We start from the raw sequence: 13,921 nt of genomic DNA, 5'->3' as shown, positions 1-13,921 counted from the left end.
AGAGACACTTTTTTTTTTTTTACGTTAATGTGTTCTTAAAAATTGTGCTTTTCATAATTAGTCTATGCATCTGCAGTGACACTTTATCAGGCACATTTGAAAAATCACAAGAGGCTTTAAAGAGGAATAATAATTGCAGCAGGTAAAGGTGGAATTATGTCTTGGAAGTGCCCTCTTACTGTGTCACTAGTAAACCATATTTGCATACTCTACCAGGATCACTACTGGGGGGGGGGGGGGGGGAACGACGGGTCAATTTGAAAGCGAGGTAGACACTGAAAGTTTATCATTGACAAACGGACGACATGCAAACGGTTGACATGATTGGCAAAATATTGACACGAGCAATAGGGCGATATTAAAAAGTTTGACAAATGAAAAGGTAGACTTGAGGTTCTTTTACTATTTTTGTGTGACTGTCGACACCTTCCAACATGGACCCCCCAATTAGTGTAGCCCAGTGCTGTCAAACTCATGCCCTCCAGCTCTTCTGTAATTACATGTCCCAGCATGCCCTGCCACAGGTTTAGAAATCCATTATATAAAATCTGTGGTAGGGCATGCTGGGACGTGCAGTTCCACAACAACTGGAGGGCCATGAGTTTGACAACACTGGTGTAGTGCATACCTTAGCTCGTCATGCTTTGGGCAGGGTGCCTCACTCCGCTACCACTGCTCTGGCAAACTGAGTTCATGTTCACCTTTACATGTCTACCTTTTTCATGCCAACATTTTTTCATCTTTTGGTGTCCACCTAGACACTGTACACCAATCAACCTACATTGATACATCTCCCCCAAGTTGCATGTGGCAGTGTTCTATGAATGAGTGCTACTAATACAAGTTCTTGGTTGCTTTATGTACACAGACTTGCAGCCAGATACCTGCACAATGAGTCCTGAGGGGTGGAATGAGTCTGTTTCCTACACATACAGAAAGTGGATCACCCAAGCATTATAGCGGACGCAGTGTTGCCGTTTCATCAACAATTGTATCAGAGAAAGATAAAATGTTGCCAAACCATGTGAGGTGGAAGAACCAGAGCTAATGGGTATTAGAATATGGGTTTCAGTAGACTCAAGGTCATGCAGCCAACCAGTTGTTCTCCATAACGGCTGAGTGTCCTCTCAGTGATCTCATTCATCTTCTCTTACACAACCTCTTATACTCTGATTCCACCTTCTCCAGCTCCCTTCAGTACCGCGGAGAGCTCCTGGGAATTGTGCGGAGAAGCTGCAGGGAATTGAGGAGAAACAAGCTTTCGGTAATACCCCACCCTCTCTGATCTCGCAGCCCTTTCTGCCCACACCTTCATCCGGTGACAGAGATCAGCAGCTTTGGAATTCAAACAGGCGCACTTGAAAGGCAAAGCTGCGGTTTGATCGGTTACTTGGTGCCCCTCTGAAGTACAGCCAAGTGTTACTGAATTGAAAACTTCTTTAACCTAAAACTTCCCTCTTTTTAACACCTTCAAGGACTGGAGAGACTCACTGACTTCCTCCGCTTCAAACGCCAGTAACGTCATTCCTGAGCGCTATCCAGGATTTACTGAAAGCTTTGACGCCTGACCTACCGCAGCAGCAGCAAACACATACAGAACAGCTTAAGGGACTTGAAAGACCAACGGCATGAAAGGGATGTTTATTGCCTTCCAGAGATAATGGGAGGTGTAGTCACTGCGTACAAGTCTGATGTCTCACAATGGATGCTGGAGTGATGGGGCACTTTTGCAATTTGCAGGGTTCTAATTATAATAGAATATCACTACGGTAAGGCATATTTAGGGGCTTATTCAGCATGGATCGTTAATCAAAGAATTTGCAAATCAAGTGATTATCGAATGACTGCGCATGTATGCATTGTGCAAATTTGAGTGGAAATAGCGACTGCAAATGGGTAAGGATCGTAAAATGTGGATGGACTTTGACTGACAGGAAGTCGGCGTTTGAGGGCGGTAACCTGTTTTCTGGGTGTGCCCCTGCATTTACAGTATGAGAGTCTGTGACATCAGCGATGGCCACTTCCACCCTGTTTCGGGCACAGATTAGTGGAAGCATCAGAGCTACTCAGAATTGCACAAACGGCAAAAAATCTTCAGGAATTGCGCATAGATCTGCGAGCAGATGGCAATTATTTTGCTTTTGCGCCATAATGACTAATCGGCCTGGTAGAGTGGAGTGAACACTGAAACCGTGACATCGCGGTAGACATGTAGCCATACTCATTGTTTCTGTGCCAATCACCACCTGTGACCTTCGTGGAGATTGGTGCGATTCTTTTGCAATGCACATGTGTCTAATACGCTCCTGTGGCATTGATTGATGATGGCATGGCATAGTGATTCTGCGCTGCGGGTGTGACATTGGCACGCAAAAGAGGCACAAGCAGCCATGGCACAGCAATGATACGCGTGGCTATACCTGAAGTTGTGACACATTAATACTGCAGGGTTGGGGGCATCACTGCAAGAGTCCAACATTTCTCCCACGACCACCAGAGGACAATCGTGCTGAGCATAAGTAATGGGGCCCATGCAGCAGCAGGAGGGAGATCTTACGTTCCCCTGCCCTTCCTATCGTATGCACTGATCACTGGGAAGCTATGATCCTCAATCTGTTAGAGATCAGGGATATTTAGGGCGAAATTTACTAAAATTGGAGTTGTATTTCATATGGGATGTTGCTATAGGCAACCAATCAGATGCTATCTATTATCTTATAGATGGTGCTCAATAAATAAGAAGTAGACGATGATTGGTTGCCCATAGCAACATCCCATGTGAAATACAACCCCCATCTTAGTAAATTTCCCCATTAGCATGTAAAAGAAAAGTTCAGATTCTGCGATCCCTACTGAGATCGAGGAATCGTGATTTTTAAGCATGTTTAATACCCCCGATCTCCTGAAGGAACAAATGGGGGATCGGGGAATTGCCCTGATAAACAGCAGGTGTACGGGCCCCATAACTCTTGCAGCAGTGGCGGACCCTGTGGTTTGTGGGCCCAGGTGCAAAAATATAATGTGGGTTCCTACACCCCAACCCAAGTTCACAGTATGTAACATGGCAGTGGGTGACAGGGAGAGGCAGAAGAGGACAGGGAGAGACAGAGGGTGACAGGCAGAGGGTGACAGTGAGAGACGGGGAGAGGCAGAGGGTGATAGAGAGAGGCAGAGGGTGACAGGGGGTTGCAGGCAGAGGGTGACAGGGAGAGGTAGAGTGTGAAAGGGAAAACGTGTGGGTGCCAGGAAGAGAGTGATGGACAGCAGTGAGCACCTTAGTCTTCAGGGGCTCTGGCGCACTGCACCTGCTGAACCAGTGGTAGTTCCACCTCCGTCTTACGTTCTATAACAGAGGCAACACAGATCTCAGTAATTCTGCCGCCAGCGAATCCCATCCCCATTACATCTCTCACAGTCTTATAGTCAGAAGAACGGGATTTTTTTGGCTATAAAATATTATGAATGTTCACTGTCCCCAGAGCATTTTCCTTGTGTTCTGCAAATGTAATGATGATAACCTCTTTATGATTGAATCAAGGTTAAAAAGTAAGTGTTGTCTCCAGGCAGTAAGTGTAATGGTATTAGCTATGCATGAGGCAAACAGCTTCCAGATACAAACAGCCAAACACTCTGAGCAATGAATCCAGCAGAAACCCAATTAAAATATTATGCTACAAGTGCATTTACAGGAGTTAGCGTGCGGGAACACGGTCGCTTTATTTCCCTTCATCTAATTCGCTATCCTTTATGGAGCGGAAGCTATTTGTCACATATTGAATACAAGAAGCTGAGTCACAGAGCAGAATGTGAGACCAAAAAAACAACGTTAAATAAAACGGAGGCTTTTCTCCATTCATAGTAGAGAAATGATACACGGGTTCTATCATGTCCTGTCTGCGGTTCCACGATGGGGGGATTTGCTCAAGCTCGGAGACCGAATAGACTGATGATTAACACTGCATTTATAGGGTGTATCCAGGGCCGGTAAGAGGATTCTCAGACACCCTAGGCAAAACTTCAACCTACTGCCCCCCCAACACCACGCTGCCACCAATACCTGAATTCAAGACCATCAAGTGAAAGTATGGAGATGGCATCTTTTAGTTCCACAGCTGCAACCTGCATTAAGTGCAAGGACATCTAGGCGCGTAACCACTGGCAACGAGTATGGAGGCAAAACAAAATATATAATTAATGGTTTTAGGGGGGGGGGAGGGGAGGGGGGTTTGCTTCCGCACCCCCTTCACCCTTTCCGTAGTCCAGCTGACCGCACCCCCCTCCTGTTCATCTGTCCGCACCACCCACCCTCCCGTCCCCTCTCCCACCCCACTGCTCAGATGTCATGTGTGTTGTGTGGCAATGAATTTTACAAGCATTCTGTCTCCTCTCGCTGCCTGGGGTCTCCACAGCGAATATTTTCTTTTTAAATGATTTCTATTCCTCCCTGTGTAATTAACATTTTATGAAGGCAGTTTTACACCGTGTACAACCGCGTTCCTCTTTAGGGCTTATTATTTTAGAACTTTTATTTAAATTTTTTATGCTCCTCAAAAAACAGAAAATCAATAGAAAGTGCTAAAAGTAACACTAAGGAAAGGCGATGAGTGTAACCCGTTCACGGCTGGGACGACGGAGAAGCAGCCACTGTTAGTAAGGAGACTGATCAGACCCATGACTCCTGGAGAGAAAGATTACAGAGCCCAGGACAATCGGCTTCCCTCAGCAAGAATTAGTCACTCAGAGGCTGGTTTCTAACGGAGAAGCTTTGGTCAATAAGAAAGTGATAGAGGCGTATTGTGGAGGTCGGGCTAGCTTCATACCTGCAATGACCACACTCTGGGCTGAGTCGCTCACAAACGCAACAGCTGCACATTCTGAATGGGAATGGACAGCAAACAGACTGCACGTGCGACTATGCGCTGGTCCCAATGTTTCTGCATCAATGTGATCTCTCCTGGCCAATCATCCATGCTAAGAGTAGACTATCACCACCAATTACAACTACCGCACACAAGGGGCCTGATTCAACTTAGTTAGCATAGCAAAAAAATCAAGCAAATGGGCAAAACCGTGCTGCACTGCAGGTGGGGAAGATATAACATGTGCCTAGGGCCATCGGTGTGGTTGACATCGATGGTTGCCATACATGGCAATATTGCAAGCAGTCATTGATGGCAGCATACTATGCAATGGATCACCATCAATTATTTTCACCAATCGAGGTCATCCCTTGTTTTGTCTAACTGGCCTGTGAGCTAATAAGATCCTGGGGGTGGGCCTTCATAGGCAACAGAGGCAGAGCTACAGTATGCTCCATATCCCAGCACCTTGGGGAAAATGAACCAAAAAATAAAACCTATTTGGTAATGCTGTGCTACATGCAAAAGCAGCCAGTATTTGACCTGCACAGAAACTATAAAAATATATTTGCTCCCCTTGAATTGCAACATGGTTTGTTCCAGACACAAAAGGGGGTTATTCAATCCTGGATGATACAGTATATCCGATAGTCTGAATTATCAGCCAGGGCCTATTCATTCCCAGCAGTTTCTGGCCGGGACTCGCCGCTGCAGATTCTGCTCAATGGGTGTTATTCAGATCATGCGATTTTGCAAGGCGGGCGATTATCGGTCACTTGCGCATGTGTACAGATTACAGTGCCCTTGCCCTGATCCAAGCCAATCACAAGTTGAATGACATGAAGTCAGAATTTATGGGTGTCATCCAGACGTGCCCAGGCATTTTTAGTGAGAGTGTGTGACATCAGCTCTGGCCCCCATCAGCCTGACTTTATCGCACAGTCAGAGTAGGTTCCGGGTTACGCACAGACTGCACACACTGGGAAATGATTTGATGGCGAGCGAGTTGCAAATGGATTTGCAGCTATTTGTCAATCTGTTTCTTTTTCGATAACTACTTGCAGCCTTGCGCAGGGCGAGATCTCCCTCTGTTGGGGCGGCTATCTGATCGCAGCACTCTGCAATTTGCAGAGCAGTGATCAGGTCTGAATAACCCCCAATGACATAAAACAAAGGCATATTTGGCCCGCCAGAAATGACAATAACTTAGCAGAACAACAGACATGCCGATAATGATAATAATATACTAGTCATCTGTGTGGTTCTGCAGCTGCAGAAATATTACTTTCTCATTACATCTATTCCAGGCTGAGAGAACTGAAAAACAGGTTAAAGCATCTGCTCTGGTTAATGAGATGGGATGTATGACCTAGAGACACACAGATTTATGCCCCATCTGGCCGGTTATTCCTCCGCCTTGCGGATAAACCGTCCATTATAAGGTAAAACTTTATCACTCCGTAGAAACGCTGCAAACACTTTTAGCCTCTTCTATTGGAGTTCCAATAAAACCAGAACACTTCGTCACGCACACCTTTAATGAGCATTTGCAGAAGTGAGGACATATTTGTAAATGTGATTGACAGCTTTAGAACCGGGTCAGCTGCAACGTTGTGTAGCAGAACGCAACGTTACGATTCCGGAATGGATAGCTGAATGTATTACTAGAATTGATATGCAATAAAATTAAAAGTGCTTTCCCCGGCTAAAATCTAACTCGTAAAAAGATCGGGGTCATTAATGGGGTTACAGGATTTTTGGGATGCTCCGGTAAGCGGTTAGTTCTGGCTGCTGTTCAAGATGTCATGGGGCTGAGCTGGAGAACATGTGGAGGCGAATATATGTTGTCCAGAAAAGGACCTTTAAACTGGATCTATAGTACTTTTGTGATACTGTATGTAATGAAATGAATGGTATAAGGATGATGGTTCCACAGTGTCTAAGGTGACAGTAAATAGATCAACTCCATGTGGTCAACATGCAATAGATCAACGTTGATATAAACAGAATAAACTGGTCTACATGGCAATGGTCAACACTTAAAATAGGTCGACATGAGTTTTTGATGGTTTCTTTTGGACTTTTTCAGGCATTACCTTTCAAGTGGACTACAGTAGTTAAAGGTAATTATCATGGTCATCATGCAAGGGTGTGATCTACATTAACTAATTGTCGATGTCAACATTTACATAAAAAACAGTGAAAACTCATGTGTCTACCCTTTTCCTGTCAAACTTGTCAATGTCAGCTTGTTGACCCTTTAATCAGCATGTAACTAGTGTAGCCCTGCAAGTATAACAAGTCCCCTTTCTATCCTGTGCTCAGCCAGTGACATCTTTAAATGTCCCTGTAGTGTTCCCTGAAAATGTGGGCAGTCTCCTCTCCGAGCTCCACCTTCTACCACTAACTGGTCTGAGTATCCACTTCACATATAATGTAATTGATTGGATAATCTACTGATTTCATTCAATTAGTAGAACACACCCTAATGAACAAAGCAATAGAAACCTTGACCCTTAACCCTGAATTTCACTGTGCCCTAATCCTCATTAATATTACAGAACTTCAGAAAGCAAAGGCCACATCAAATACTCACCATTTACACGTTTGTTATGCCATATAAAAAAGCTAGCACTGCTCTGAACCTCTATGGGGGGAATTCAAGTGTTGGGTGTGTGTTGGCAGCCAATAGTGTTGCTATGTTCAGGTACGAACAGACACTGGCACTGATGTTACTTCTTTAGAATGTAAGCTCTTACGAGCGTGCTTTTCCTTCTCTTACTTAAACCATCTCCAGTGGCAACAAATCCTGCGGTTCTCTGCCCGATACTTATCTCAGTGTCCCCTGCTGGTGCAGCTATGGTTATGTCCCCTGTACTTGTCCTCTGTTGTATTCACCTGTAAGTCACTGTCTTTCTTCTTATTTATTTTTTATTTATTTATTAACAGTTTCTTATATAGCGCACACAGATTCCGCAGTGCTTTACAGAGTATATTTGACCATTCACATTAGTCCCTGCCCCTGAAGCTTACAATCTATATCCCCTACCACATGTACACACAGACATTCTAGGGTTAATTTAGTCAGGAGCCAATTAACCTACAGATGGAGCCGGCCTGGTCTTTGCATGGAATGGCGGCAGAATCGCCAGCCGCCATCCCCCGCCAGCCACCATGTGAAAGGGGACGGCGCTTCCCACGGGTCCCCGCCGGCTTGTTGGCGGTCACCCTGGGTCCCCACCGCCTCCCAGGAGACGGACAGGGTTCCCGTCGCCCCGCCGCCCAGTAACTGAGACGCGCGTGCGTGTGAGACGCACGCGCGTCTCAGTCAGATGGAGTGCCTTGCTGCTGGCGGATCGCCAGCGGAGACAGTCTGGCGATTCGCCAGCAAGAGGGAGCCAGGCTCCATCTGTACCAGTATATTTTTGGATTGTGTGAGGAAACCGGAATAATCCCACACAAGTACGGGGAGAATATACAAACTCTGCACAGTTAGGGCCATGGTGGGAATCGAACCCATGACCTCAGCGCTGTGAGGCAGTAATGCTAACCATTACACCATCCGTACTGCCCCATATGAATGTCTTACATTCTGCAAAGTTTGACCAAGCATGTACAGTACTAGAACTATGTAATATGGATGCTCCGATTCCAGTCCCATCCAAGGCTAACCTCTGTGTGACCTTGGGCAATATCTCCATGTTTTACAGGAACTAATCTTGTAAATCTTGGTGCAAAATGATTTATCTGGATACAAATAATCCCTTTATAGCCCAAGGATACACTTTTGTCCATTACAGCTTGCGTGAACCTTTAAAAAGATTTTATTTTTTAAGAAGTAGAACTGTCGGACGTTCATGTCTGTTACTCGGAATGTACTTTGTAATCAGATACTCTTTACTCTGTAATAAAATCTGTTTACTCCAGAAAATGTCATCAGCATCTCCGGAGATCAGTAAACTCCCCCAAGAGCGGGGCGCAGACAGTGCCCTACTCCCACGGCCCTGGCACCGTGTCCCTGCTGGTAATTAATGTGGTTTGTCCTGGTGCTCTGGAGAAGCGCCTGCATAGAGCTACAGTGTCAGCAGCAGTTTGTATAAAATAATTAGCTGCAAAATCAATGCTGGACTGTCTGCAGTTCCTGCCGCTGGACCTGTTAACGGACCAATTATGTTGTTTGCAGAGCAGAAACTCCCTTGCTGTAGGTCGAGGCACAAGATGCTTTGACCATGTGGTTATGTTACATATGTCAGCATCCTATGGGTCCCTGCAGCGAGCCCATGCTTATCATGGGAAATGCAATCTGGCAGAATTTATTACAAAAAAAAAAAATCTGCAGGGAACCCTGTGATAATAACGCCAGCTTCAGCTGCTGTAACCACAGGGCTCACTGGGGACCGTTGTTGAAGCACTGTGCATGTGCATATTCGCTTATGCGCATGTGCAGGGCTTCTGTGCTGGTGCCTTCAGAGAACTGCATAGTATCCGTGGGGCTTGCACAGGAAAGGAGGGGGGGGGGGGTCAGGAAGGTGGAGGACAGGGGCCATTTGCATGTCCATCTCCATCGGTTGGAAACCGTTGGCTGTCCTCTATGCGAACGCAGCTGGGCAACTGCCTTCCGGGGGGCGGGCGGCTGACGCCACAGGATGCCCGCCCGGTTGTCGGACCCAGACGCCACAAATGTAAGTCAGCCCAGACTGACTTACTGTAGATTTGCAAACGTGGTACAAATCATTTGATGGTCGGCAACCATCGAATGATTTCGGCCCTGCACGCTACCCTGTGAATAGATGTTTATGCGCATACATTCGCAATGCAGTGGGGATTGGGAATTCGCAATACAAGGCAACTGGGGGCCGGGAATTTGTACGCCTGGCAGGCGGAGCTAGCAGCAAACTACCGCTGCTTAGGGAACCAACCAGAATGACCCCCATAGCGTGGGTTGGACCATTTATGCAATCCAACCTGAACTAGCTCCCACATCCCTGTTTATAGCTTTATGTAATTCTCAATGATTTAGTACTTATTTTTGTTATTATTATTATTATTATTATTATTATATTACTATTATTATGCATTTCCAGCTCTTTATGTTGTATCATTGCAAGTCTCAGGACATCCTCACACTCACTTGCTGTGGACATTGTAGAATACACTAGGATTGTATTATGATGTGTAGGGCACCCTGTCCATGGATGTATTCAATATGATGTGATGAACACAGACTCCCCTACCACGTTGGCATATGATGGCCAGTGGATGCCCCGTTGATCAGACGGGCACAGAGCCACCACAATTACTGATGGCCACATATACAGAATGTACACACAATAACACATGTTAACATTCAATAACAGAACACCCGGTACAATTAAACACGGATAGATAGGAATGATTATGTTACGCCGCTAACCTCATAACTCCAGCATCTTAATAGAATTTGCTGTGAGCGTGTCCCCTGATGTGTTCAATCCCCCCCCCCCCCCACACCCCCCTCGCCACTATTCTCACTACACTAAGCTGGTGGGATACGTTTCCTCTCCCAGAATCCCTCAGTCCTCTCCAGATGGCTCACGGACTCCTCTTGGGTGCTAAATATATTATTAAGAACTCATTTCACCATGAAATTGACTATTCAAAACAGAGACCGAAGTTAATATATTGGGACAGGCTGCTTTGAAAAATCACATTACAGAGAACGTACCTCCGCTTAACATGTTCCTTGCCATAGGCAGCTGTAGTGCGCACGGCAGTGGTGTACTGATCAAGCAGGGGGACGATAGAAGGTACAGGAACCGTCACTGATCCTGGCAGAACATGCGGAGAGGGAGGGGGGGGGGGAGAAGGACGCTGGCCATAAGATCAGATGCCTTATATACTATTCTGTGCAGTAGACAGGACCCATAGGAGCAAGAGCCGAAGCAGTAACCTAGGGTGTTAGGACCTAGGGCAGCTGATACTCATCTCCTGCACATCTGTATGCAACACAGTTGATGCAGGCAGGAGTAGAACAGCCTGCAGAAAGTGAAATTATAGGAACTATCACAGCAGCACAAGAGTATTTAAGTAATTGAGCAAACTGAGCATGTGGGAGGCAATGAGCTATCCACTTCTGTGACTGGGTTAGTGAGGACAGGGCTGCATGTGACCAGCATTGACATGATGTGAGGAGGGGAATGGGGACAGCAGGAAGCCTCAGACTGATAGTTATATAGATGGAGGGCCAGGGTACCCAGCAGCACAGAGTATATCAGGAGATGAGTGATGTGTCAGTGAGGACACGGCTGCATGTAACAGGGGCAGTAAAATTATGTGAGGAAGGGAATGGAGGCAGCAGGAAGCCAGACTGGGAGTTATATAGTGGGAGGAGCAGGGTCCCCCAGCAGCACAGAGTATATCAGGAGATGGGTGATGTATTAGTGAGGACACGGCTGCATGTAACAGGGGCAGTAAAATGATGTGAGGAAGGGAATGGAGGCAGCAGGAAGCCAGACTGGGAGTTATATAGTGGGAGGAGCAGGGTCCCCCAGCAGCACAGAGTATATCAGGAGATGGGTGATGTATAAGTGAGGACAGGGCTGCATGTGACAGGAGCAGAGACATGATGTAAGGAGGGGAATGGAGGCAGCAGGAAGCCACAGACAGAGAGTTATATAGTGGGAGGAGAGGGTCCTCCAGCAGTACAGAGTATATCAGGAGATGGGTGATGTATTAGTGAGGACAGGGCTGCATATGACAGTAGCAGTGACATGATGTAAGGAGGGGACTGGAGATATATAGTGGAAGTAGCCGTGTCTCCAGCAGCACAGAGTATATCATGAGATGTGTCAGTATGGGCAGGGCTGCATTTGACAGGGGAAGTGACAAGACATGAGAATAAATGAAGGCAGCAGGAAGTCACAGGCTGAGAGTTATACACTGGAAAGAGCAGAGTCCCCAGCAGCACAGCAAAATTACATGATGCATACTTGCCTGATCAAACCACCTACTTCATCCAGCCAAACTTCGCTCTGATCCTCTACCCCACAGCTAGAGATCTTCCTTATTTCTTATTACTAGGTATACCATTAAATGTAAAGTAAAACTATACCCCCAATCGTCGACACCCCACCCTGCACCGTGACTTACACAGGCTGGGTGGTGGCGGCTATTTCTTGAGCGGTGCGATGGTTGGGAGCCGTGTAGCGGACGGGTGCGGTAAGGCTGGTGTGCTGTGCACCATGACCTCTGAAATCATGTCACACTGCATACAGGTGGACAGGCACGGAGGGTCAGGAGCATTCGGTCAGTGTCTGAGCCGTATACTAAAAGTGCTTAGCGCATTAAATTTCGCATGTGTTTACTACTCCCGAAATACTGATATTAGAAGATCCATTGCCATTAATCAATCCTGGCAATTTAAGGCCAGAATCCTGGGATCCCACTGATCCCGATCCCACGATTGGCCATCCTACTTTTTACCACAAATCTTTTATGATTCTGCAATCCGGTCTCGCAGCAGCAATACCAGGACTGCAGGGAGATTTGCTGCTATAAATCTGTTTTCTTCTTTGTAAGAGTGGAGCTATTTGTGAACATTAATAGGAGCGATAGGAACCTGCCGCTGTTTGTTACTTTCCACATAAATAGATACATCTGCCAAGCAAACATTTCTATTGCTCACAGATTGTGTCGCTAATAGTGTTTGACGGTCTAGAAATCCCGGCTTCTTCTATAATTCATTCACTGCAGCTCTGCAGCATTACTGGACATTTTTACACTTTGCTGCACCAAACTTTTTGGCGTGTTTCATTTAAAGCTCATTCATTCATATGAAAGCGTCTGGGATCCAGGAGATGAGAGCGAGAGAGAACAGACACCGGAAAGTGACATGTAGACAAAGAAAAGCTGCTGAGATATAAAAGCCGAACCAGGTGCTGGTGACGGGGGATCAGAGCTACAATGCAGAGGCTGCTCCCTCCAGGACACAGCGGGTCAGAACCATTCTATTACATCCCATGTCTATTACAAAAGACACAAACGGTGGTTCTGCCCATCACAAACCACAACCGCAGGATCATCAGCAGAGGGGATTCTAGGTGGAGATGACACCATGGTAGTGTGGGATCTAGCGCTGACCTTTCCCACCTGTAGGGAAGCGATAGATAGATAGATAGATAGATAGATAGATAGATAGATAGATAGGAGAATCCGCACTCCCATCCAGGAATTGAAAGCAATGGTGGGGTGCTCCACTTAAAGTACCACTACGTGTACCATAATATATTTCAGGTGGCTAGCAACAATAAGATAGCCAAGTGCGCACACTCCAAGTTTCCAACAAGGTATTATTATTAATACATCACCACTGTGATAGAGGGTCAGCGTTTCGGACCGAGCATGGTCCTTTATCAAGACAGCATCTGGACATCCACACAGCTCAGCAAAAGCAGAATGGCACTCTATATATAAGCCTTATACAGCATCACAGCACCGAGTTGTAGATACCAGTATAGTGCAAGGCCATGTGAGCAGCACAGCACCAAGCTCTAAACACCAGTATAGTGCAAGGCCATGTACAGCAGCGCAGCACCAGGCAGTATACACCAATATTGTACAAGGCCATACACAGCAGCACAGTACCAGGCAGTATACATCAGCACAGCACCAGGCAGTATACAGCAGTACCGCACCAGGCAGTAAACAGCAAGATGTTTCCAGGGCATTGGCAGCAGCGCAGGATGTTACTGGGGTACAGCACAGGATGTCACCAGGGTATGGACAGCAGTGCAGGACAATAGGGGGCATGGACAGCAGTCATTGATAATAGGGGGCATGGACAGCAGTGTAGAATAATAGGGGGCATGGACAGCAGCGCAGGATAATAGGGGGCATGGGCATCAGCGCAGGAGAAAAAGGGGGCATGGACAGCACCACAGGATAATAAAGGGGCATGGACAGCAGCGAAGGATAACAGGGGAGCATGGACAGCAGCGCAGGATAATAGGGGAGCATGGACAGGCAGGGAAGAGGAACTGCGCAGGTTTTCCAAGATAGCGGGTGCTAGAATGAACACTAAGCAT

At 46.5% G+C, this 13,921-nt stretch overlaps 1 protein-coding gene across 7 annotated transcripts in view; it reads right to left on the bottom strand.

Moving 5' to 3' along the window:
- NTM (neurotrimin) overlaps nucleotides 1-13,921 on the bottom strand; it is a 690,049-nt gene that overhangs the window by 291,667 nt on the left and 384,461 nt on the right. Inside the window, exon 1 of one of the 7 annotated variants that reach the window (XM_083162892.1) lies at nucleotides 10,564-10,591. The exons of the other annotated variants lie outside the window; for them this stretch is intronic. Coding sequence (XP_083019018.1) covers nucleotides 10,564-10,588 — 25 coding nt within the window. The 5' untranslated portion in view covers nucleotides 10,589-10,591. Of the gene's footprint in view, nucleotides 1-10,563; nucleotides 10,592-13,921 lie in introns of those variants that run through there. 7 annotated transcript variants of the gene reach the window in all.

Source organism: Crinia signifera, chromosome 19 (genome assembly GCF_055691185.1).
Source record: "Crinia signifera chromosome 19, ASM5569118v1, whole genome shotgun sequence".
In the NCBI taxonomy this organism is placed as follows: domain Eukaryota; kingdom Metazoa; phylum Chordata; class Amphibia; order Anura; family Myobatrachidae; genus Crinia; species Crinia signifera.
This window is presented reverse-complemented; position numbering and strand designations above follow the sequence as displayed.